The sequence below is a fragment of the Notolepis coatsorum genome, assembly GCF_963971535.1.
Source record: "Notolepis coatsorum genome assembly, chromosome: 16".
Classification (NCBI taxonomy): Eukaryota; Metazoa; Chordata; class Actinopteri; order Aulopiformes; family Paralepididae; genus Notolepis; species Notolepis coatsorum.
Window position 1 is genome coordinate 26,551,939 of NC_140180.1, and position 26,650 is coordinate 26,578,588.

The 26,650-nt window shown below is 42.8% G+C and overlaps 2 protein-coding genes across 8 annotated transcripts in view; one reads left to right on the forward strand and one right to left on the reverse strand.

Moving 5' to 3' along the window:
• Positions 1 to 657: 657 nt before the first annotated feature.
• pttg1 (PTTG1 regulator of sister chromatid separation, securin) lies at positions 658 to 10,044 on the reverse strand. Of its 4 annotated transcripts, XM_084332512.1 has the most exons (7): positions 9,932 to 10,044; positions 8,593 to 8,758; positions 3,078 to 3,170; positions 2,829 to 2,968; positions 2,539 to 2,620; positions 1,000 to 1,155; positions 658 to 893 (listed from the first exon to the last, which is right to left on the reverse strand). In XM_084332512.1, the coding sequence occupies exons 2-7, from the start codon at positions 8,606 to 8,608 to the stop codon at positions 814 to 816; spliced, it is 567 nt and encodes a 188-aa protein (XP_084188638.1). In that variant the 5' UTR covers positions 8,609 to 8,758; positions 9,932 to 10,044; the 3' UTR covers positions 658 to 813. The 4 variants fall into 4 exon arrangements, with proteins under 4 accessions (XP_084188638.1, XP_084188637.1, XP_084188639.1 ...); XM_084332511.1 differs by lacking the exon at positions 8,593 to 8,758 and having other exon boundaries at positions 9,932 to 10,000; XM_084332513.1 differs by lacking the exons at positions 8,593 to 8,758; positions 9,932 to 10,044 and adding an exon at positions 3,943 to 4,062.
• septin6 (septin 6) overlaps positions 5,059 to 26,650 on the forward strand; it is a 36,343-nt gene continuing 14,751 nt past the window's right edge. For all 4 annotated transcript variants that reach the window (XM_084332509.1, XM_084332510.1, XM_084332507.1 and 1 more), the window contains exons 1-6: positions 5,059 to 5,154; positions 7,328 to 7,442; positions 11,794 to 11,989; positions 15,921 to 16,107; positions 19,175 to 19,336; positions 23,025 to 23,121. In XM_084332509.1, the coding sequence (XP_084188635.1) occupies positions 5,125 to 5,154; positions 7,328 to 7,442; positions 11,794 to 11,989; positions 15,921 to 16,107; positions 19,175 to 19,336; positions 23,025 to 23,121 (787 nt within the window). In that variant the 5' untranslated portion in view covers positions 5,059 to 5,124. The remainder of the gene's footprint in view (positions 5,155 to 7,327; positions 7,443 to 11,793; positions 11,990 to 15,920; positions 16,108 to 19,174; positions 19,337 to 23,024; positions 23,122 to 26,650) is intronic.

Consider the following 26,650-nt stretch of genomic DNA (forward strand, 5'->3'; position numbering starts at 1 on the left):
GGCTGGTCTGGTAGAGCCTAGCCTGTAGCTGTCTGGTAGAGCCTAGCCTGTAGCTGGCCTGGTAGCTTGGCTGGTGGAGCCTAGCCTGTAGCTGGTCTGGTGGAGCCTAGCCTGTAGCTGGTCTGGTGGAGCCTAGCCTGTAGCTGGTCTGGTGGAGCCTAGCCTGTAGCTGGTCTGGTGGAGCCTAGCCTGTAGCTGGTCTGGTGGAGCCTAGCCTGTAGCTGGTCTGGTAGAGCCTAGCCTGTAGCTGGCCTGGTAGCTTGGCTGGTGGAGCCTAGCCTGTAGCTGGTCTGGTAGCTTGGCGGTGGAGCCTAGCCTGGGCTGCAGCTTGAGCTTAGGCTGATTCAGGCAACCAGAGGGTGTAGGCCGAGGCAGGGTGACCCACCAAAAATCAGAACATAAGACTCGTTTTTCACAGGTTGTCTGCTTTCCTTACCATGAGATGTCAAATTGCACATTAGATAAGATGGAAAACTTGGTAAAAATATCAAAATATGGTTAAAACAAGGAAAACACGTCGGCCTGGAGCTTGCATGCGCGTCAACCTCTCGTCACTCCAAGATACACTGAATTGGTAGTCTTTGTAGGATCAAATCAGAATTATTCAATCACTCTCATCTTCACAAATTTGAAACGGAGCTGTACATAGTATAGAAACAAGTTTTATTTAAAAAGTAGATTTACCCTTCAAAATCTGTTAAATGTACAGCACAAGGTTGGAAGCTTTAAAAATGTATTCGCACCAACAAACACAATCAAGAAATGAACATTTCACACAAAAAAAATAAGTAAAACATCAAGTCAGCAAATGCTTTAGTCAGACTCTGGAGGGAGGTCAATAGTCAGCTCATTGATCGTTTGAAGGAAGGCGGCCAGTTCTGCTGCACAGTGGTCTGGGGAACAAACGGGAGGGGAGGGTGACAAGGTGAATAAGAATGTAACCCACCACTACTTCAGATAGTTGATCCAACACACAAGCTTCCACATTGCAATAAATACCTGAACGTTGTGGGACCTTCAGTGGCGATGGTGAAGGAAACAGCTCCAGCAGCTCCAAGTCTTCCTCAGGCAGACGGTGTGGGAAACGAGCCAGACCAGGCAAGGCAAAGGAACTGAGGCGGATCAAATCCTCTGGTATGTAATTTCTCTCGAACTCTGTAAAAACAATTATAATGAGGCTCAGGTTTCTAAGTAATTTTAGTCTGTTCAAAAAGCACCTGCACCAGTGTTTTATACTTGGGAGCCATGAAGCAGGTCTAGGGAGAAACAAATAAAAGCACTTTCCAATTTTCACAACAGACTATGCTCTGTTGTACATCACATTAGTTATTCCTGCGCCCCAGGACAGTTCAGCCGGTATTAGCGAACATGCACCACTCCCTCCTAAATCTAGAAATCAGAGAACCCTCCACAATCTTTTTTTTAATCTACTTTCTCCCATTTCTCTCCCATCCCAATTTCGTATCGTCCAATTCTACCCTCCCCTGTCTCGAACGCTGTTAAGCCAAGCCATGCCTCCCACAAGCCGGCTGCAATGTGGACTAAGCCTTTCATCACGTGTCCCGGTACTCGAGGAAGCAGCAGTCGCATCTTTTCACCTGCACAGCGCAATCTCTCAGCGTCGGGGGTCTGCGTTTGGAGGGCACGCCGCCCCCGTCGCTTACCAATTCTGCTGTGCAGGCGCACCAACCGACCTATAGGAGTCGCTGTCCACAACGTCCGATCCCCACCCATCAGCTTCACACCCCCTAATACTGCCAATTGTATTAGTATGAACGACCAGCCAGGCTGATGGCAATGCGGAGAGCTGGGCTCGAACTCAGCGACTCCAGCATTGGTGGTGAGCGCCTTGCCCACTGCACCACCCTACCCTCCACAATCTGATGTAAAATCCAGGACTGCCCCATAGACATGAATGGGGCTCCGACTTGGTGAGGCCACAAAGCCGCTTCAAATTTTACATCCCAGGGACATCACTCAATTGATTTATAGGTTTAGGAGAGAGTGGTGCATGTTCACATATGCCGACTGAACCTGTCCTGGGGCACAGGAGGAAGAGCATGTGTGAATTCTTACGATGGGTGGCATTCCCCTTTAAGAACAATTTGAATGCCTTGTGCCAATATTAAGCCACGGCTCCCACCCCTTCATGCAAGTAGATTGATTGAGCTGTGGGAGTGAGTCACTTAATACAAGTGACCAGAACACTTGGCAAGGAACCTTTTGTCTGAACAGATATCCTTCAGTTCATTTGTGCTTTTCATTTACAAGAAGATGAGTGTTCTTTATTACGGGGAGTGCAGTTACCTGCATTAGGACTAAAATTCTTACAGTCATCTTATGGTTGGGGAAGATGCATTATATAATACAATATCAAAAGGTGTGCTTAGTTGATATTAGTGTTCCATCATAATGGTTAGTGTTATGCAGTGTCCAAACTATTAACATGAATACAATATCACTAATATATATTAGTAGTAGAGCCATTGTTTGGCCTAATGAACCAGGATAAATCCTGGCAAATAGTGTTCAAATTACCTGATGGATCATACGGAATAAACCTCTCAATATCTGGGTATTCTTCCACTTTGGTCAGAGGGACACATTTGACTTTGGCCTCCTATGGGAGAAAGAAAAAAAGGGAAAGAAAATATGGGGTAGATTTCTATCAAAAATAAACGCAAAAGTAGAATCCACAATCGTAAAGTAGAATCCACAATCAGAAAATACATTAGATATTAAGTATACATATCATATACAAGTGCTGATCTGGGGGGGATTTAACACTTTCATCAATCATTCTCTCATTATAAAGTCCCATTTCTGACCTGCATCTTCTGGCACTTCCTCTCTTGTCCATCTATGGCAGGAGTTGAGGTGATCTTGTTCACTGCCCCCAAAGCTTTGCGTGCAGATCGAAGAGGAGTATGGAACTTTTTACCAATTATAGGAGTCCTCAAGACATTTTCTGAAACAATGAAAGAATGCATATTGATAAGAGTGCAGTACAGATGACCAACATGGTTATGTACCCAACTATCACACTTATATATACTAGGCTGCAAAAACGTTAATACCTGGGGCCGACTGAAGCCGCTGTCGCATCTTCAATGCAGGTGCATGGAGACTCATATTTTCCCTCTCCACAAAGTTTACATCAGCCATATTACCTGTGTGTTATAAAGTCAGTTACTTGTGACACCATATCACAGTGTCTACACACAGCACTACATAAAAGAGGAATGAACCATCAAGCAGAAGCTGGAATAAACATAAGCTAGTTCCTGGCTGCAACATGTAATGCTATGCCATTAACTGAAGTCAGTCATAAATTGCGTATTTGGGACTATTAAATGTCATTAGTGGGGCTATGCCATAGTAGACAACGAATGGGGCTCCGAGTCCGAGCCATACAATGTTTTGCGTGAGCTCTTACGCCCGAATTGAGTCTAGCATTGCTAGGTCTAAACACCCATTTGGGTGTAAGAGCTCAAACATTGTATGCCATTCTCAGCAGACCCAGTAGATTTACGTCTGTGACATGACATCCCCGCTGAGGGTTCTTTCTCGGATGTCTAGCTTTAGGTGTGTGACAACTATCCAGAGCAGAGGAAGAACATGTGAATTAATTCCACTAACGTTACTTAACGTTAATGAAAATGTCGTTGTCAACTAACGTGGTACGTACTGTAGCGCTAACGTTAGCAACAGCTCGCTTGTAACGTTAGAGGAACCGACCAACCCACAAAGCATGTATTATTTGCCTGTTGTCAACAGTCTTAGCTTACGTGTAGATTTCTATTAGCTAACCTTTTGCACCCTGTTGGCGTGCATCCGTCACGAAATGGGGCCATCTATTAGCTAGCGTTAGTCGTGTCGATAATATCAGAGTTGGATAACGTTACTTGTCTCAACAGTTAGCATCTGGTACAGCAGTCTTACCAGTTAGTTAGTTGTGTCGATAATATCAAGGTTGGATAACGTTACTTGTCTCAAATTAGCATCTGGTACAGCAGTCTCTCGCCGCGGCCTCAAGTTGTTGCTACGACAACACTGTTGTTTTGAACTATTACATGCAGTGATCGCGGCTCCTTTTTAAACTGTATCACGTCACGCTATTGGTTGAACCAAGGTTTGCGTGGGCGTGGCCTAAGATGTTGCCAATCACATGCATAATCATCAAATTGATCTTCCAGGGTTGGTTCGATTTTCATGTTGTGTGGGCCAAAAGCACATGTTGTCAGTCAGGTTTCGCAAAAGTTATGTTTTATGTGTCAGTGTGATAGTTCATATAATATATTTCCCTATCGGTAAAGCCCTTTAGTCCTCCTCCATTAGCATGATTATTATGATGAATTGAAAATGGGGGACCCTGATGTAAACAAGACGAAAGTCTTTCTCTGGTCTGCATTCCCTTAACAATTGTGTGTATTGAGCTGTACCCATTCTGCAATCTGTTAATAAAATCAATCAATCAATCAAGCAATTTAGCATCAATCTGTTTATAACTTAAATAAATCCAAAAAATATATCTTCCATCTCCCTTCCAAAAATATACACATTTAAAATGTAAAATATCCAGCAAAAATGATCTCTTGGTCAGCCCTTCCACCCCAGAAGGATCCATCGTGGGAATTGATGGGGGGGGGGGTCTAAATGGTGTTTGTTACTTTATAAATATACATTCTTCAGGCCAAGTTATTATTGCTATTGTGAGTATATAACACAGTTGTCATTATTTTGAATTAAATATGTTGTATTAAATTCATTGCTCATTATTATGTTCTTATTGGGTTAGATCCCCTTCCCTCCAGAACAGAACAACCTGCGAAAGAAAGTGGTACATTCTCGGTAGGCCATCTCTGTAGTGGTCTCGAGTAGGGTATATCTGCAGAGCCGCAAGCCCAACGTCTGGGCGGGGCTTCGACCCGAAGTCCCGCCTCAAACCTAGTACAAGCCCCGAAGCTCCGCCTCAAACCTAGTACAAGCCCCGAAGCCCCGCCCAGACGTTGGGCTTGCGGCTCTGCAGATATCCCCTATTGGAAGTCTCCACTGTCAGGGCGCTGTAGTTTCCTGCAGGGCTGTTGTTGGTGGTGAAAGGTTTCGTCCTACTAGGCTATAACCATGGCGGCCACCGAGATAGCCAGGCAAGCGGTGAGTAGCCTATTGAACCAAAGGATGCTTTTATCCATTCCTCTGGATGTGCAGGTATTATTGTGTTCGCCTAAAGCATTTGGCAAAACAATGCTTCCTTGTGGATTTGGGTGTGATCCTCGCCATCTCTTTTCTTGTAGCCTATAGCACGGTCCAGTTTCATTTCACTATGCATGGACAATACAATGTGAAAATGGTTTTATTATTGACGTTATAGGCTATAATGTGCCTCTAAAACCTGTACGAATCATAGAATTGCACGAGAATAGTAGACCACGATGAGAGAAGCCTAATAGTAAAAATCGGTTGCATTTTCATAGCCGCGTGTGTAAACGCTTGCTTTCTCTTTTGTATAATAATATATATTGAATTGTGTAGTTGTTAACTTGATTTACTCATAAGAAAATCGTTGTGATTGCCTACTAACACTATGTGCTGAACAGGTGATGTTAGGCAATTTCTCAACGTACCAATCTTTGGCATAGCTATCGTTTCCGTTATATTGTTTTCTGGTCCCGTTATTTAGTGTCGGGCGTTGTCTAATGTGCCTATAATAAAGTCTGAGCAAAATATCCCTACTGGAATGAAGCCTTGTCACGTTATTAATAAGGACATACCTATAATTTACCATGTATGTTAAAGTTGCCTGGTTTCACTTTGAAAAATAACCCAATATAATAATAAAATAAACGACAAGCCACAAAGCCCAAAGAATTAGGCTACTTTGATTTTTGTAGTTGGATTCATTTTTGTGTTTCAATGAATGATAACTACTGTGTAATTGGCTCTGTGCCTTAAAAAGTACAAATGGATTGTGGAATGTAACACATGTAGCTGAGATGGAGGCTATTTGTCCAGTGAAATTGCCCCCCCTGTTTTCCAAATAGCCCCCCAGCTGTTTAAACCCAATTCTAACTATCCAAATAATTCCCCAGTGTTTATCGCCATCAGTGTGCCATGTTATTTTGAATCTCCTCTGGGGGAAAAAACTGTTTTTAAAGTCTGCCCCAAATCACGCCTTAAAACCTATATACCCTGTCTTTGAAAGCAAAGTTGTGTTATATTAAGCCACATAATGGTTGGGTTTCTGGGGTTCAGTTTACTCAGAACTTTCGGCCATGCCATGTAATCTAAATTCCTTGCTTTCCTGCACCTCACAGTGCAAATGTAGACCTAAAGGCAGGATGCCAGTGCCACCCCCCCCACCCACACACACACACGCACACAAACACACGCATAAACACACAAATCAGGCCAGCACCCATGGGGGGAACATCAAATGCTTTCTTTCTATTTTTCTTCCTTTTCTATATCATACATTTTTTACTATCACTAAGTTTCTATTCAAATTTTTTTTACTTGTTCACATTAGGCCGATACAGTAGTGTCCTTGTTTTCGCACAGTGACTTTTTTGGGGCTAAATTATGTCTTGAAAAATGATGCTTCCGTGTGCATTGTGGTTTCAAACGCTTTGTTGTGCGTGTACTGGAAACAGGAAGTCAATCAAAGAGCACCTGGAAGCTGTCTAGCATGTTCCAATACAATGGAAAGCATTAACTAAAACACTGTTTCATGGAGTAGCCTAACTCTAAAATGACTCTTGATGATTGACAATAGTCATAAGGTTAAAAAAATGTAAGTTATTATGTTAGGGCTGGACGATTCATCAAGTTACAATTACGGCTTCCTGCAATCATGAAAACGAGATCATCGAGATAAAATGATTATTGTGCTGCATGCCGCGTTGCTCTCATTTTGTCTTGTGTTGTAAATGCAGCACACCCTTCCTTCACATCGGTGCACTCCGCCCCCCCCCCCCCCCCCCCCCCCCAGCCCAAACAGTAGTTTCAGCCCATGTTGACAGGGCGGTGTGAGCCACTGCGCGTTTCTCCAGTTATTTTGAAACGTCTTTGGTCACTTGTAGAAGATGACAAGCTAACGTCTTTGGTCGAGAAGAAAGGTAAAAGAAATTCAGTCATTGTCATATGATGTTCTCAAATCTATGAGTAATCTTGTGAACATTAAAATAAATGCTGTGAGAGAAAAGTATTGCAGAAAAGACAGTCCGAAACCAAACCATGGATCTTTTATTTTTATTACAAATTTGTAAATACCGATTAATTACATGTTTAGCTCATAATTCATGGTGCTAAATGTTTCTTTTATCCACAGGGAGAGGGTGCTCGTGCTGTCCCACTGTCAGGCCATGTCGGCTTTGACAGCATGCCTGACCAGCTGGTCAACAAGTCTGTCAACCATGGCTTCTGCTTCAATATCCTCTGTGTTGGTGAGTGTGTCATGCAATTAAGCGGCTCTCCAAGGGCCGGACAGTGTATCAGTATTTATCATTTATCATTGATCATCCATCTGTGTGAGCACATCGTCTGTCTTTTCTAGCATACAGCCTTTAGTTATTACCTCCACCACGTGTCCGTGTGTTTGTTTGCGACATATCTTGAAAAGTAATGGCCGGATTGTTATGAAATTTGCTGTGTATATTCATGATCCCAAAGCGGAAGAAACTCAATGATTTTGGTGATGTTTCCTCTAGCTACACTTATCGGGTCAAACATTCCATTTTCAAATGAGTGCATCTCCTGACGCGTTAGTTGTACAGTCACATACTTTGCTGTGAATATCCATGAACCCTAAAGGGAGACACCTGTTGATGTTGGTGATCCATTGACTTTTCCTCTAGTAGTCCCACCATGTGGATTTATACCCTGGGTCTGTTGAGACTGGCAATATTGGCAACTCTTGTTTGTCATCTACCCAGTAAAGTAACGGAAAAGTGGGGAGATTGTTAGGCCTTGGCGGAGGTAGTCCAAGGTGATGAATATCAACCGGATTATCTGTGTGATTTCCCCTACCAACACAGATATTGTGATACAATATCTTATACATTTGATACAAACATTTCCTAAATATGATGATTTATTTATACATTTTTAATCTTTCATCCAGTGGTCAGGTGAATGTGTCGTGCATCTTCAGGGCGTCACCCTCTTAGATTAGATTCCGACATGGTCAACTCTGGGTACCATGAATAAAGCATTCATATAGCCTCTACAATCTGGTCTCAGATGTCAAGTTCATACAATGATTCTGGTTATGGGTGCACCGGTCAATCTGCCATAGAATGGGCGTGGGGGCGGATGTTAAAGGAAAAATCCATCCCAAAACAGAATCTACAATGTACTATTCCAGTGATCTTGTGCAGTTAAGTCAATATCCATAAACGTGAACAGCTGTCTCTCTATACTGGAAACAACAGCATCGAGACTTGAATTTGGAGTTGGTCCATCCATTGACAGTGAATTAGTAACTGACTTTGTGGGATTTTGTTTGAAATATTACATCAAAATGAGTTTTATTGAAATGTAGGAATTACAGCTCTGAATCAGAAAATGTACCCATGTCCCTCCCAGTATAATCACCGTGGATACTGTCCATGGTGTCCTTGGAGTTGTTCCGTTAGTCACTGTCTATGGAGCAGCACCAGGATTTGTCTCTCGATGACATCATCACTGGAGTCCTGTCTCTGGTATTCAGCATAAGGAGAGACTTGTTCCCATTCACAAATCAGCCCACTTCAATACTCATCTGATTTTGTGCAGAGGAAAATGCAATCAGTCTTTTTTTGGTGAAAAGAGACACATTCATCGCATACTGGATCTTATTCCTTTACTCGCACATCAATTCGTGGTAAGCATTTAACAAACCGTGACCAGAAGGTAAGACAATGATAGCAGTCTGCTGTAATATCGGAGAGTACTGCGGCTGCCTGCTGTACACGGTCAAATATCCCACCACCACCAAGAGGTGTAATGAACCGCACCACCCAAGAGCAACTAAAGTTGGTAGGCAAATTGATGCCCCCCTCCCCTTTTATTTGAATGAGGAAAACCTTCTTCTGCCTCTTTGGGGGGGGCATCCATACTCACTTTTTCTCTTGGAGACACCAGTGACGGTGGTAGCATAGCATCACCTGACTCACCTGGCAAACCTTTCTAAAATTGTTCTACTGTTTTTAGATTTTTGCAAGCTAAAAATGTTGTCCAGTGAATGAAAGCACAGCGTTATCTAATGACCACGTCATGGTAGAATGGAGTCAGGCAGGGGAAGCCTGAAGGAGAGGAGCAGAGACGAACAGGGAGGCGCTTCAGCAGGCTGAGAGTGTGGAGCACATACGACTTGTAGAGAGTAGATCAAGGTCAGATAGAACAAGGTCTAGAATAGGAAGAATAGGAAAAAAGATGTAATTGTGGTTGTTTTGATATTGCAACTGCGATATGATTCACGATATTGGGGGGGGGGGGGGGGGGGGGGGGGCGCGATATCCTCCGATACACGTGGAGTCAGTCGCCAGCCACTTATTTTCACCTGACAGCGAGGAGCAGGGGTGTAGCTCCAGATTCTGGGCCCCATGAAAGAATGTATTTGTAGGCCCCCCCGTGAATGCGAGTGCGCGAGCGGAATTTTTTTTTGCCATTTTTTTATTGATGAAAACGCATAATATGGTTTTTACCTATACATTCGGATCAGCAGTTCAGCACCTGCACTGTTGGTGGGTGAGCCTAGTAAAGGATGTCGCATTGCGTTCATCTTCAATGAATGGACCAATGCAATAGTCTACCAAAGCCCCCCCTCTCTCTCTATATATCTCACACACACACACACACACACACGCACACACACACACACACACACACACACACACACACACACACACACTTCAGAAACAAACATAGTCAAACATAATCAACTGTCGCTTACCTCGGACAAACTTTGTTTGAGGATCAAGAAAAGAGGGCAGGGTTTGAGATAGGTCCATTGAACTGGTCTCTGCGGTGGTAGGCGTGTGCTCAGACCTCTACACTACCCAGCCGCGCCCTGCACTACATTCTCATTTCAATGATGAATGAATGACAATGGTTATAATTAATAATTTCTTTTCACTCCACACTAAAAAGACTTGTGAAAAACAGAGGCCTTTCTTTTAAATGAAAGATCAGGTTAGCAGCCAGACCGTCTGTAAATTCCTTTGTGTTGTCCAGGAGAGCAAGCCATTATAAACTAGTTCAAAGCCCAGTAATGTGATCTGCAGTTGTCTGGCCGTGGTACAACACGACTACAAAGTGCTCCGAGGTCTCACATATGGCCCTGTTAGGCTTTATGATAACGACTGTTCTCTCCCAGAGAATTCCTCCTTTATGATTTCTCTGAAGGTTTCATTGGAGCGCCAACCATGAACAACAGGCCACAGTCTTCAGCGTAGGCTTGGCCTGGAGTCCTTCCAAGCGAGACGCTCCAGCCGCGCCAAGTTGCTTTTAGGACGAGAAACCACTCCACACAGTGACCCGAGGTGGACCTAGAAACAGGAAATGGGAGAGACTGGCTCTGTCCACTTTCCCTCCCCACAGTGTTCAGCGCCCTGCACGCTCCAGAGTGAAAAGCGCATGAATTTGGAGCAGTGTCTGAGAGTAGGCTATAGTTGTACCAGCTTGCCGAGAGTGTATATGGGGCTCTGATGAACAAAAATAGGTTTTCTCACAGGGAGAGCAAGAGTGCAGCCGCGAGTCAGCTGACGACAGTAGGAGGATGTCGGAATACATCAGCGCATCGTTGAGTCAGTGGGCGGCCGCCGTTTCTACGATTATCTGGGTTGTGCTCTAGAAAATAAAATCATGGGTAGTGTGTGCGTAGGATCCCCTTGCTTTGTTGTCCTGAACAGATGCAGTATTGTCACATTCAGTATACTCACTTTGTAATGAGACACCAGGTTATAGGATGACACATTCTTCTGTCTTGTGCGTTTTTGGGTTCCTTCCATTAGGTGCATCGTCTCCTGCCAAAGAGGAGCACGTTGAGGGGTTCAGCTGGCTAAATGTTCAGTCTGAGTAGCCCGTTGAAGGGTTGTGGGAGAAATTGAGCCCCGATCAAGAGTGTAGAGACAAAGGTGAACTCAATTTGATAAGGTTTATTAGCTTACATGGAACCCAGGAGAATTGGCGTGGAGAGACCAGGGGAAACCCCTGGCCGGGGGGTCCCTAAACGGGCTCCTTGAGACGGGGAACGATGGCCTTTACAGGTCATGGCAATGGGTGTGTCGAGGTGGGGGGGGGGGGGGGGGGGGGGGGGTGAGTTAGCGGAAGGAGAGGGTAAGCTTGGCCCTAGGGGGGAGGGTGGTTCTATGAGGGGGGAGGGGACGGGTTGTATTTAGGAGAAGGAGGAGGGGGGAATGTGGGTTTCAGGTGAGGGGGACAAGGTAAGGAAGGGGGGTGGGGTGAGTTAGTGGGACAATAGGTGGGTGGGTGGTAGAAGGGTAGACAGAAATTGGGAGGACAGTAGGCTGTGGGGGAGGGGGGAGATACAGTTATTCCACAGGGTTCAGCTGGCTAAATGTTCAGTCTGAGGAGCATGTTGAAAAATAACCAGTACTATCAGCGAAGAAAATGAGTGGGTGTAGTGTCGTGTAGAGTGAACCAAGATTACTGTTTGTGTTCACTGGAATGATGGCACTGGAAAAGAGATGACACAGTGCACTTAACAGAAGAACAAGATTTATTGGAAGCCCAGCCGAGCCACAATGACATGGTACTAAATGTTGTGTCTACTATATTGTGCGTTTCTTCCAGGGGAGACGGGTCTGGGGAAGTCCACTCTGATGGACACCTTGTTCAACACCAAATTCGAGGGCGAGCCCACGCAGCACAACCAGCCTGGCGTTCAGCTCAAGTCCAACACCTACGAGCTCCAGGAGAGCACCGTGCGTCTCAAACTCACCGTGGTGAATACCGTGGGCTTCGGAGACCAGATCAACAAAGAGGACAGGTGAGGAAGCCCCAGTGTTTTTTCTTTCTTCTACACACACCCCTTTTTTTTGCTTTTTAGCTGCGACCAGCTGCTCAATTGGTTGGTTGGTCCACAAAAGTGTTCCCACCAGGGTTCGCACAAGGTCCTTGAAGTGCTTAAAGTGCTTGATTTTTTACCAAAAAAAGTCAAGGCCTGGAACAGCCAATTTTTTAACAAGGTGCTTAAAAAGTCAAATCAAATCAACCATTCGCATTGAAAGTTTTGTTCATCCATGATACAGTTGTTCTGAATAAAGAAATCAATTTCTTTAATTTAAAGTGTAACTAATTGTCGGAAATTTAAGCCATACATATTGGATCCGGTTTTCTATATAAAAAAACAGCATTTAAAAGTGAATTGTATCCTTTTAAATGCCCCTTTATGAAAAAAGAAAAAGAAAATAGTGCTTGGAAAAGTACTTGAAAGTCATATTGCACTGTCTGTGGGAACCGTGTGTGTGTGTGTGTGTGTGTGTGTGTGTGTGTGTGCACGCACACACACAGCGATAGCGGATTCATTCTTTTTTTTGCAAGCAAGCTCATGACAATCACATCTGTGTAAAGCATTTTCCTGAATGACTGTAGGATTATGTGAGCCAAGCAAGGTGACAAGCAAGGTGCATTGAATTTAGAGTTAAGCGAGTTATCGCTCTTGGAATGAAAAAGCCATCGATCGCCCTAGGCAAGTGTAACCACAGCAACCAGAGTGACGTTTTTCTGTTGCGACAAACATGTCATCAAACGTCGCACTGTAGAATGTCTCCAGTAATGTATGTATGTAAAATCTAAAATGTATTTAGACAAGCATTGCACATGGCTAAATCTTTCCGATTTAGAACTGTCAGAAATAATTAAAAATCTAATTTGGATGTAAAAATGTACTGTGAATATGAATATATATTAGGGATGCTCGATATTGGCTTTTTTACCGATACCGATATTCCGATATTGTCCAACTCTTAATTTCCGATACCGATATCAACCGATATCAACAGATACCGATATATAATATATATAATATCGGCCGATATCGGCAGTAAAATGTGATATCGGAAAATATCGGTATCGGTTTAAAAAAAAAAGAAAAACAATAACAATATTTGTTATATATATATCCAGTGAAATGATTAGTTACCTGAAATTATTCCGTTTTTTGGGGGGGAAACCCTGCATATATCGGTATCGGTTGATATCGGTATCGGAAATTAAGAGTTGGACAATATCGGTATCGGTAAAAAAGCCAATATCAAGCATCCCTAATATATATATATATATATATTCATATTCACAGTACATTTTTACATCCAAATTATATTTTATATATACAGTATATAATCTGTATGTATGTATGTATCAAGAATCAAGAGGTTTATTTGTCACATACATACCAGGGCATACAGTGAAATGCGGGTGGTCATGCCCGCATTGATTGTGCAAAATACAATAATAAAATAGGCATAGAAAAAAATAAACATAGAAAAAATTAAATAGGTAAGACACAAGATATGCATGGACATTTTCTTTTATTATTACTCATAAGAAAGGCTGAAGTAACCTATTTGTACTGCATGCAAAAAACTGCCTGGTTTGGGTATAATTCTCCATGTGACTAGCATACATTAGTCTGGCTGTAAAGAGGAGTCTTTCTGGTCCCATTAAGCCCATTTTCATTCAGATCTTGAGGGAGCCCTTTGATGCAGCAAAATCTACCCCCTTTGCAAGTGAGCTAGCATGACATGACTGGTACCCTTGGATTGTGTATCTTTAAAAATGAGCCCCCTACAGCCCTTTCAAAGATGGCTAATAAAATGGTGTGATATTGGGAACATACACGTGGATACCGATATATCGGTGATAAGCCAATATCAGGCTCTACTATACCATCGTAGTTCTCTGGTTTCTGGCTTAGAGAGATTTCTTTATTGGATGTATTCTTTGAACCGCTTGCTCCATAGCAATAACATACTGTACGTGAATTCCTAAATTTAGTGGTAATTCCTCTTTATGTATTGCCCTCTGGTGTGTAATAGAGCATTTGATACATGGCTATTATCTCCCTGTAATACCTCAGTCATTGAGTATTTGTTGTCGAGAGCTATTAACTTAGGCCCTAGTGGGTTTTGCATATCGGAATACCAGCTTCCCACAGGAGCGTCAAATGGAGCTTTTCAGCGCCATTGTGTATTATTTACAACAACTAAACCACTGTGTTCACACATAAATCATTTTCTTTTGGCTGAGTGGCGAAGGGTATACCACTACCAGCCTGTAGCAGCGGTGGGATCCTGACCATTGTTGACGTTTTGTCCTTCTCTGTGGGAAAGTAAGATTCCTGTCATACCGCCTCCTTGATCGAAGAGCTTCAGAGATCATTACCCGCCTCTCGCTCTTGACATCTGATTCCCAGCATCTCTAGTCAGGAGGATGATCATGTCATGTGAGCCGCATCTCCCTGACCCCAGCCTGGGGTTTCTCAGTCTGGCCCGAGGGGAGGGCTGTGCTACTTACAGGAGCCATCTTGTAGGTCAGCGAGCCAGATTCACACACTTTACAATCGGGATCAAACCGTTGTTCACGAAGGGGGGATGTGAGCAAGCTGCATTTTGCATTTGTCATGTGAGCACTGTTTGGCAGACTATCATAGAGAGAGTTTTACACCGCGTGTGTACGTGTTTGTGTGTGTGTATGTGAAAGAGAGGAGGGGCTTAACTTGGGAGAATTCTTTGCAGCAGTATTCCTTTGAAGCTTCCTTTGTCTGTTCTATGATGCGCAAAGCTCACAAATCATTCTCTTAAAGGAGCAATATGCGATTTTGGGAAGCACTTAAAAAAAATTAAACCAAATTCGACAATGCCCATCCCAATCAGATGCCCCCAAAGCCACGCCCGTTAGGCAGCTAGCAGGCAGCTATGTGTTAGCAGCAGGCCTTTGTATACACGCGCAACTGTTATGTGCATAACACGCGCGTGTGTCACTCAAGGTTTTGATAGACTCATTCCAATCTCATCCAATCATTTGACTTGGTCGTTTGTTGTATTGGATGTTGTTGTTTTAGCTCCTGCCCCTTATCAGAATGACAGATTTTTCGCAATTTGGTGTAAAATATTTCTTTTTTGTACTATCGATTACTGTGGAGATATAATAAGAAATCTAAAATGTTGCCAAATATCTGAATATGTATAGAACTGTTCTAGCACAAAGGGTATATACCAGCATGTTGACAACTAATTGTAACTATAGTCACTGAAGTTACTCAGAACTGTAGTTACTCACAGCAGGTCCCTTTTGAAAATAGATGTTTGGCAGCTGTTGTTCTGTTCCCTTTGCTACTGTATGTGTTCTAGGGCTGTCCCCGACTAAGGATTTGGATGGTCGACTAGGATTGGCCAAAATTTGCCGTTAGTCGACTATTGGTCGACTTAAAAAAAGAAAAAGAAAAAGAAAAAAAGTATAATATTTTAAAACGTTTTTTTTTTTTTTTTTTTTTATCATTCCATTTGGGCTGTGGGGGTGCTTAATGTCTGAAGGAGTCGACTGAAGGCTTCTTGTCCTCTGCAAAAGCATGCAATTGGTCCACTGATGGATACATCTTGATATTTGTCTAGTCTAGTGTGTTCATTAGATGGGTGAAATCCTCTTTCAGTGCCTCTGTGCCTGTTTTCGTAGGCAGTTAGCCTCTGGTATGCGTGCCATTAGCGTTAGCCACACTTCTAGGCCTCTTTTCTTTTGGAAAAAATGATAAAAAAAATTAAAATGAATATTAATATATATATATATATTTTTTTATATTCGACTAAAGAGGTTGGCCAGTCGACTACGGCTCCTTTTCGACCGATTAGTCGACTAATCGATTAATAGGGGTCAGCCCTAATGTGTTCACCACTTGCCTGCCTGCCTGTCTTTTTACACAGCTACAAGTCCATTGTGGAGTTCATTGACACCCAGTTCGAGGCCTACCTGCAGGAGGAACTAAAAATCAAACGCACGCTACACAGCTACCACGACACGCGCATCCACGCCTGCCTCTACTTCATCGCCCCCACCGGACACTCCTTGAAGTCCCTGGACCTGGTGACCATGAAGAAACTAGACAGCAAGGTGAGCCACCGCGTCGTTCCACTGTTACCCACTGTTGACTCGTGCATGAATCCATGAACGCAGAAGGATAAACCTGGTTCCTACGGAGAGTTATGTGTCTGTGCTGTGGGTGTCGCTCTGCCGTAGGCAGCGTTGTATTCTCTCGCTGCGTTTTTTAGGCACGGGTCGTAAACTCTTCCGTGCCATTTGCTGACGTGCAGATTGCCTCCGACCTCGTTAAGGCGTCGGTGTAGGTCAGCTGTGAAAAACGCGGTCGCCTCGGTGACCATCGGCGCCTCACTCTTCCAAGGTCCTTTCCCTAAAAGCCTTATTTGCATAGACCTCCTGGTTTTTTAAACAAAGGACCCCATCACTGCTTGCCAGAGCAGCTGTGCCCACCGGCAAACTCCCAATCAGAAACTCTCTCTCTCTCTCTCCCCCCCTCTCTCTCTCTCTCTCTCTCTCTCTCTCTCTCTCTCTCTCTCTCTCTCTCTCTCTCTCTCTCTCTCTCTCTCTCTCTCTGTGTGGTTCAGTGAGCTAAAGAGAGTACCATGTAATGGCATTGTGTCATGGGCTTTAGGGATGTGCATGACCCCAGATTCTTGTTGATTTTTCTGTATTTGCTACAACTAGGCCTGCCACGATAACAAATTTTGCTGGGCGATTAATTGCCCCCGAAAATATCGCGATAAGCGATATTATTGCGACCGGTTAGAGAATTTTATTTTTGAGAAATTTATTTCCCAAAACTTTTATTTTGAAGCCCACTGCTCCGTCTTTTCCGGTGTTTTAGACTTTTATTTTGAAGCCCACCGACCGGACCGGAAGTATTGTTGTGATTATCCTAGCTTGCTGATGCTGCTGGTGGACTGGGGCCAGCTAACGTTAGCTTGCTGATGCTACTACTACTTCGACATGCTGCTAATGGGCTGGGGCCAGCTAACGTTAGCTTGCTGATGCTGCTGGTAGATCGACATGCTGCTAGTGGACTGGGGCCAGCTAACGTTAGCTTGCTGATGCTACTAGTAGATCGACATGAGCTAATGATAAAACAAATGTTGAGATTGTTGGTGAACAACTAACTTTAAGTTAGTTTTAACGTTAGCTACTAACGTTAAAACGCTAACGTTACACTACAAATAACGCTACTTGGTTAAAAGGAGCAACACTATTGAGAAATGTAGTTAAGCTATGTGGTGTTGCCCCACGGAGCTCCTGTGCTGTGCTCTCTGCTCTGTAGTAAAGCCAGCGGCCCGCCTCCCAACACGGACAGTGACTGACAAGGGGCACTGGTTCCGCCTCATTAAAACAAACGCGCAAATAGCAATTAATCGCGCCCGTCAAAATCATTGCATTAATTTTAATTATCGCGGCAATTAATCGATTTATTGCTTATCGCGGCAGGCCTAGCTACAACCAAATAATTATCCTGATTTGTATCAGTTTGCTATGTATTCTAGGTAGTATTAGACAGCATAGTCTTCATTATCATAGTTTGGACTGAAAACAACATGCGCATAACGGTAGTGTGGTTTGTAGGCTAATCGATTTGAACTCGCAATTGTGAAACAAGGAAGTAGCTTTTTTTTCTCTCCAGCAAAGCACATTTTTAACAGCCCAGCTACAATGTCCAAGCCTGAAAAAGACAAAGCTCTTGATCAAATAATCTGTGCTCTCTGTGTGATTGTTGTCATATTATACTGTCCTATTAATAAGGCAGAAATCTCCCCCCCAAAAATGTAGAACTACTAAACTTCTCCTGTGTACACATTCACATGCCCCTCAGCGGTGTATCCTGTTGCATCTTCCGTCAGGGGTTAGGAGCGCCTGTAGGGGGCTTGTGGGGGTCATAGAGCACATGTTAGAGGATGATGTGGGAGGCAGAGTCGGCTGAAATGATTGTTGTTGCGTAGCATTAGTGAGATGTAGTGGGTGGATGTTGCCTCATACTCAGCTCTGTGGTGCGTCGTTTCTTTTTCATGCTCCACTGACGTGAAAGTGTGCAGGCGCTCTCTGTCTTTCTCTCTCTCTGTCTCTCTGTCTCTCTCTCTGTCTTTCTCTCTCTATTTCTCTATCTATCTCTGTCTTTCTATTTCTCTCTATTCATCTCTGTCTTTCTCTCTCTCTGTATCTCTCTCTCTCTCTCTCGCTCTGTATCTCTCTCTTCCTATCTTTCTCTCCTCTTTCTCTCTTTCTCTCTCTTTCTCTCTCTCTCTCTCCTCTGTATCTCTCTCTCTCTCTCTCTCTCTCTCTCTCTCTCTCTCTCTCTCTCTCTCTCTCTCTCTCTCTGTCCTCTTTGTCTCATTCCTTACACCATATATGGCTAATGTAAATGTTGGTATAAGCGGTTACTGTAAGTTGGGAGAGCTCTTCAGGTAGATGGAGCATGCGATGGAAGTCTGCTGCCCTCCGCTCCTCGTACGGCTATTTTTATCTCTACGCTCAAGGCCACGTGATTCGGACTAAGATGCACATAGGCTTGATTCAGAAACATTGCCCCAAGCTGGAGAAGAGCTTTGTGGGAGGAAATACATAAAAACCACAGTCTTTCCAGCTTTTCTACCCTTGGTACATTATCATGTAAAAAAACACATAGCTCACATTGCTCCTTCACACATGGCATTCAGAGGAGGAAAGCGTGTGTGTGTGTGGGTATCGGAGGGTATATTTCTAGCCCTCCATGGCCAGATGCTGTCTTTAGGAGGCTGTGATGTAATGCTGTGGTCTCATAGGAGAGGCTGACATGCTCCCTCCTGGGCTCTGGCTTGGAAGATGAAGCCTCAGTTGAAATGTTCATTAGTGTTGTGCATAATACGGTTTGGGTTTGTCACGGAAAAGACAGAACGGTGTACTTTTATAGTGTCTATTTTAACTACATTACTACTCCTTATATATATTATATATATATATATATAAAAATGCAGTTCCTTTTCCCAATTTAGAGCCCAAAGAGGGAGGTGAGAGAAATAGCAGCAGACAGGCTGTTCTAAGCTGCTCCTTATTTAGCAGCATCTCCGAAGCTATTATCGTCTACACCTTGTCGTTGTGTCGGCCGTCATCAGTGTCATCATTCCTCCTCCGACGGCAGGTCAACATCATCCCAATCATTGCCAAGTCGGACGCCATCTCCAAGAGTGAGCTGACCAAGTTCAAGATCAAGATCACCAGCGAGTTGGTCAGCAACGGGGTCCAGATCTACCAGTTCCCCACCGACGACGAGACGGTGGCAGAGATCAACTCCACCATGAACGTAAGGACGGCGTCGTGTTCACTAAAACTGTGCTCGCATGTCGGTGGAAGGACGGATTTGCGAACGCCTTGCCATTTGTGTTGTGTTATTGAAAAATCCCCTCCACTCATATTTTTTGCTATTTTTTTTGGTTAACTCATCTTGGAGCCATGGCTTTGACTATACAGATGGTTATTGTCACCAGAGTGCATTTTTTACATTCTTGCCCTGGAGTGGGAGAGCTTCGCTGTACCTCCCTGAAATCTGAGTTGCGTGTGTGATGTCACTAATAGGTTGAATCTACAGCGGTCCAATATTTGGTAACTTGACACCTTTAGCCCCGGCAGACACAGGAAGCTGGGTAGGTTTGAGATGTTTGAAAAAATATAAGCTGCCGACTTGGAATTCCTAGTAAATATCAAATAGGCGTTTGATATTTAGATATTTAGCCTATTAAGATATTCGTAGATACTTGCGTTCTCAATGAGGGTGAAAGTTCAGAGATGCTGCTAAGACATGTTCAGTACTTTATTGAACAATTTGGTGGAAAAAAACATGTATACAAATTGTTATTCAATATAGAACATGTTTAAGGGTTACATATGCAGGCGGTATTGACATTCTGAGAAGACACATGGAGGACGGGCCCTCATTTCCAATGGTGCTGAGAAATTAATTGAGCTTTAAACAAGTCCACCGCTGACCTTTCAAATGTGTGGCCAATGGAATTACAGTAGGTTGTAGTGGTTGTAGTAGGTGATTTCCAAAATGGAGAATAATTACTAGCCTACTTGGTAAACTCATCATAGCCTACATTACATGATATATTAGCCTACTTAAATCAAATTAAAAGGAGTCCTGGTGTTTTTCAGTTTTGAGTTGTTTCTTTTTTAATGTATTTTATTAAATTAAAGGGTTTGTGCTCAAGTGGTACAGCACTGCACTATACAAAGCGCCTCTCGCTGTGAAATGTGAACCTTGCATGATTATTAGTGGTAGGACTCGATTAAAATTTGTAATCGAATTAATTCGAGACTTTATAGTTAACACAATGTCTGCCACACAATATACGCATCCTTAGCAGCTGACGCCATCACTGTAAACGGTGGGAGTCGCTCACCTTGTTTGCAGGGCTAGAACTATTTAAATAGTATAGCTATATATGCAATACTATGGCCCATTTGACATCGGGTATCTATCGTTCAAGATGTGGAAAAGTAATATTTTTTCCATCCATACATTGTCATTTTATACCGTGGTGAATATAAGTATAGTTTTAGAGTGGTCTAGGATAATTCCTGGAACGCATATTATACTTAATCCATTGGCATTTCGTCCCTATACATGATTACACGCTACAATAAAAAATTCAAATGCATATGATCGGTATATATTATGTTCCATCATGCATGCAGGGAAGGGGGGGGGGGGTGTTTATGATTAATGGATTGTCAATAACGGCATTCGTTAGTACAACAGCATACGTTGATCAGAGCGATGGCAATGATGGCAATGGACAATCAAGCTGAAATTAACATTAGATTGCTCTTACCTCTGGCTGATGAGACTGCAAAAAGAATATTCCAATTATTTGATTGCCATCTGCTAGATCGTATGTCCATTTGGCCAACGCCATAACCCCCAAAAGCATAATGATTCTGGCGTCCCGAAGGCGATTCAATGCAATCGAGTGTGTATCTTGATCCATGTTACAAGATAACTCTGCCCGGAAGACATTCACTGATGCACAGAGTCAAGCTTCCTTCAGAAAGTAAGTGCAACATCGGCCGCATACCACCAGGTGACGGTATCGGGCCATTGCGATCTCAGACAGAGTGCGAAACATTCCCACAGCATAGCAGGATGAATTATGAATGGAAATAGCGAATAAAAGAAATAACGATCCAATAACGAGTTTACTCGTTGTTGGCAGAATTCGATTGGCGGGCTATAACGAGTTAACTCATTTTTGGCGCAGAACCGGTTAATTAATCGAAATTAATCACATTTTAATCGCATATCAATATTTAATGCGAAAAGCAAAAATGTTCAATTCAAATGAATTTTGGTATACGAGTGAATCAATGAATATACATTATACATACGTTTAAGCAGCAACATCCTGTATTAGCTACTACACAGACCAACAGATCAATGCAATTTTTAACAAAGTGCAGCAATTTTAGGAATAATATATATATAGCGCAAAGGACCTTTTGTAAACTCAAGCACTTTCGAGGTAAAAGTAAAATGCAGTACTTTCAAGTACATTCCAGAACAGTTGACCATTGGGGAAAAAACCTCTTGATTGATCTCAATTTCTCTTATTAAATATTTTTTTATGAACAAACCAGACTAAGGAAAAAAAAATGTATTATACTTTATACTTATAGCACATGCGTGAGTCTGGTCTCCTTTGAAAGGTAACATTCTTACACAATAAAGAAAAATCATCATGCGATTAAATGCATAAATTTTTTTTTACTTTGAATTCTTTCTGTAGTTAATTAATAGAAATTAATGCGATAAAGTCCCAGCCCTATGTCTTACATTTGACTATTTTGTATAATGGAGATGGGGTCTGGGCCGTGTAGAGGTCTAAGCACTTTGAGACCCAGGTTCAATACCCGGCAGCGGTACTTTTGATCAGACGTTCCTACAAACACAATATTGTCAGTGTTTGCTGGTGAGAAGCGGGTGGTATACGAGGCCTGGTCATTGCAACAGCGACTCCTACTGGCCTGTTCAGTGGGGCGGGGATCTGGGGGGAGATGGCGTGCCGTGAATACAGCTTCTCCCAGTGAAACTCCTCGCTGTCGGGTGACAAGAAGCGGCTGGCGACTCAGAGGAGGCATGTGGTAGTTCTACACCCTCCCCAGACCGACAGTAGGGCAGCGCAGTGACCAGGAAGGGAATTGGTATATAAAATAAAAAGTATAAAAGAGAGGTTATGATTCCTATAAACAGAAAGGTGTGAGATTCTGCTTCCCACCCCACCGATAAAATCACAAAATAATGATATATTATTTATTGACTTATTCTTATTTATTGATTGGACTGAATCCCAGCCATGGTCCTGACCCGACACAGTCGAGGAGCAGCAGGACAAGCACCATCTGTGTGCAGCGCTGCGGTCAGGAAGCCGCGTGGCGCTGGGAGGGGTGCGTCCAGAGCAGCACAAACAGCCGACTCACACTGACTGCAGGAAGTCGACAGTGTGGGAAAAGAGCCCTTTGTCTGCTGCTGACAAACGAACCGGGGGCTCGATGAACTGGCCCGCGGGGGAACGACACAGGCCAATGCGTTCCCCCATCCCCCCCGTCCCCCCCCCCTGTCCCCTCGCTGATTGCATTAGTTCATTATTACTCTGGGCCCCCGGCCGGTCTGACCCGCGAGCTCTGCCTCTGACCGAGGGCCCCGCGGCGTCATCATCGCTATGTTTTCACAACAGCTCCCACTGTCTTCTGGAAATGAGTCTCACATGTCTAAATGTCTCCTCCTAGTATCCAATAGAGTCAAATAATAAAATAGGATATAAAGAAAAGTAGGGCAACCTCTCAAACTGCACTTAAAAGCAAGAGGGGGAAAAAAGTGGATCTTTTAGATGCGATTAAAACGTTTTTTTAATAGATTGTTCCGAAGTACGGGAACGGCAACGGAAGCGAGTCTCCGAGGTGGTGCGACAGAACTGTCCCTTTCTGCTCCACAGGGTCATTTGCCGTTTGCCGTGGTGGGGAGCACGGAGGAGGTGAAGATCGGGAACAAGATGGTGAAGGCACGGCAGTACCCCTGGGGCACGGTGCAGGGTAAGAGCCTCGGTCACACACACAGGAAATGAAGGGGAGATCCCATCGGTTTGACCCCCCCCCCCTGTGACTGTAACAGCTGCAGCGTGAAGCTGCTTATATAACCTCCTCCAGCGGCAGCACCACCACCCACTCTGCTGCTCTACAGTCTATAGTATACTATAGAGAGTCTACACTATAGAGAGTCTACACTATAGAGAGTCTACACTATAGAGAGTCTACACTATAGAGAGTCTACACTATAGAGAGTCTACACTATAGAGACACTATAGAGAGTCTACACTATAGAGAGTACACTATAGAGAGTCTACACTATAGAGAGTCTACACTATAGAGACTAGAGAGTCTACACTATAGAGTCTACACTAGAGAGACACTATAGAGAGTCTACACTATAGAGAGTCTACACTATAGAGAGTCTACACTATAGAGACACTATAGAGAGTCTACACTATAGAGAGTCTACACTATAGAGAGTCTACACTATAGAGACACTATAGAGAGTCTACACTATAGAGTCTACACTATAGAGACACTATAGAGAGTCTACACTATAGAGACACTATAGAGAGTCTACACTATAGAGACACTATAGAGAGTCTACACTATAGAGACACTATAGAGAGTCTACACTATAGAGACACTATAGAGAGTCTACACTATAGAGACACTATAGAGAGTCTACACTATAGAGAGTCTACACTATATAGAGTCTACACTATAGAGAGTCTACACTATAGAGAGTCTACACTATAGAGAGTCTACACTATGAGTCTACACTATAGAGAGTCCACACTATAGAGACACTATAGAGAGTCTACACTATATAGAGACACTATAGAGAGTCTACACTATAGAGAGTCTACACTATAGAGAGTCTACACTATAGAGAGTCTACACTATAGAGAGTCTACACTATAGAGAGTCCACACTATAGAGAGTCCACACTATAGAGACACTATAGAGAGTACACTATAGAGACACTATATAGAGTCTACACTATAGAGAGTCTACACTATAGAGAGTCTACACTATAGAGACACTATAGAGAGTCTACACTATAGAGAGTCTACACTATAGAGAGTCTACACTATAGAGACACTATAGAGAGTCTACACTATAGAGAGTCTATACTATAGAGAGTCTACACTATAGAGAGTCTACACTATAGAGAGTCTACACTATAGAGAGTCCACACTATAGAGAGTCTACACTATAGAGAGTCTACACTATAGAGTCTACACTATAGAGAGTCTACACTATATAGAGTCTACACTATAGAGAGTCTACACTATAGAGACTCTACACTATAGAGATTCTACACTATAGAGAGTCTACACTATAGAGACACTATAGAGAGTCTACACTATAGAGAGTCTACACTATAGAGACACTATAGAGAGTCTACACTATAGAGAGTCTACACTATAGAGTCTACACTATAGAGAGTTAGATCGCGGGCTGATTTCAAGTAGATCTCGATTAATAAAATTAGATTATATATATACCGGTATATAAAAAAAAAAGTTTTTTGCAAAATCAACTCTGCCTCTCCTTGTTAACTACAACAAGCAATGCTGTTTGTTATTTAAGATGAGGTCGGACTCGGCACTGACAGATTTGTGTTCATTATGCTGCTTTTATAAAGCCTCAAATGACGGCTTACAATATACAATTTTGGCTGGTAGCTCTCTGCTAGGTGATAAATTAAAAGGTAGATCTTGGTTAAAAAAAGGTTGGGCACCCCAGGTCTACACTATAGAGACACTATAGAGAGTCTACACTATAGAGAGTCTACACTATAGAGACAATATAGAGAGTCTACACTATAGAGAGTCTACACTATAGAGTCTACACTATAGAGAGTCTACACTATAGAGTCTACACTATAGAGACACTATAGAGACACTATAGAGAGTCTACACTATAGAGTCTACACTATAGAGACACTATAGAGAGTCTACACTATAGAGAGTCTACACTATAGAGTCTACACTATAGAGACACTATAGAGAGTCTACACTATAGAGAGTCTACACTATAGAGAGTCTACACTATAGAGTCTACACTATAGAGAGTCTACACTATAGAGTCTACATTATCTACACTATAGAGTCTACACTATAGAGTCTACATTATCTACACTATAGAGTCTACACTATAGAGTCTACATTATCTACACTATAGAGTCTACACTATAGAGTCTACACACTATAGAGAGTCTACACTATAGAGTCTACACACTATAGAGAGTCTACACTATAGAGTCTACACTATAAAGTACACTATAGAGTCTACACTATAGAGTACATTATCTACACTATAGAGAGTCCACACTATAGAGTACACTATAGAGTCTACACTATAAAGTACACTATAGAGTCTACACTATAGAGAGTCTACACTATAGAGTCCACAGTCCACACTATAGAGTCTACAATATAGAGTCTACACTATAGAGTCTACGCTATAGAGAGTCTACACTATAGAGTCTACAATATAGAGTCTACACTATAGAGTCTACAATATAGAGTCTACACTATAGAGTCTACAATATAGAGTCTACACTATAGAGTCTACACTATAGAGTCTACGCTATAGAGAGTCTACACTATAGAGTCCACAGTCCACACTATAGAGTCTACAATATAGAGTCTACACTATAGAGTCTACGCTATAGAGAGTCTACACTATAGAGTCTACAATATAGAGTCTACACTATAGAGTCTACGCTATAGAGAGTCTACACTATAGAGTCTATACTATAGAGTCCACGCTATACAGAGTCTAGAATAGAATAGAATAGAATATACTTTTAATTGTCATTGCACAGTATACAACGAAATTTCAGGGGAGCTCCCACAGACCGTAGTACAATATACAATATATACATACATGAACACATAACACATATAACACTGTACATAACAGAATATTTTAAATAATAAAGTGCATGGTGGGTGGTAATCAGTGATTATCAGGTCCAAGTAAGTGCATGGTGCACATCAATGAGCATTTAACAGTCTGACTGCTTGGGGGAAAAAGCTGTTCTTAAATCTTGTACTCTTGGCATGTATGGACTGGTATCTCCTCCTTGAGGGAAGGAGCTGAAAGAGGTGATGTGCTGGGTGAGACTGGTCGTTGATGATACATTTGGAGCGGTGGAGGCAGCGGGAGGTGAAGACGGAGGTGATGTTTGGTAGAGGAGTCCCAACGATCCTGCCTGCCGCCTTCACCGCCTACACTATAGAGTCTATACTATAGAGTCCACACTATAGAGTCTACACTATAGAGTCTACACTATAGAGTCTATACTATAGAGTCTACTAGGGCTGACCCCTATTAGTCGATTAGTCAACTAATCGGTCGAAAGGAGCCGTAGTCGACTAACCAACCTCTTAGTCGAATAGTAAAACAAATATTATAATAATAATTATACATAAAAAAAAATAAAAATTATCATTCTTTCCAAAAGAAAAGAGGCATAGAAGCGTGTCTAATGCTAATGGCACGCATACCAGAGGTTAAC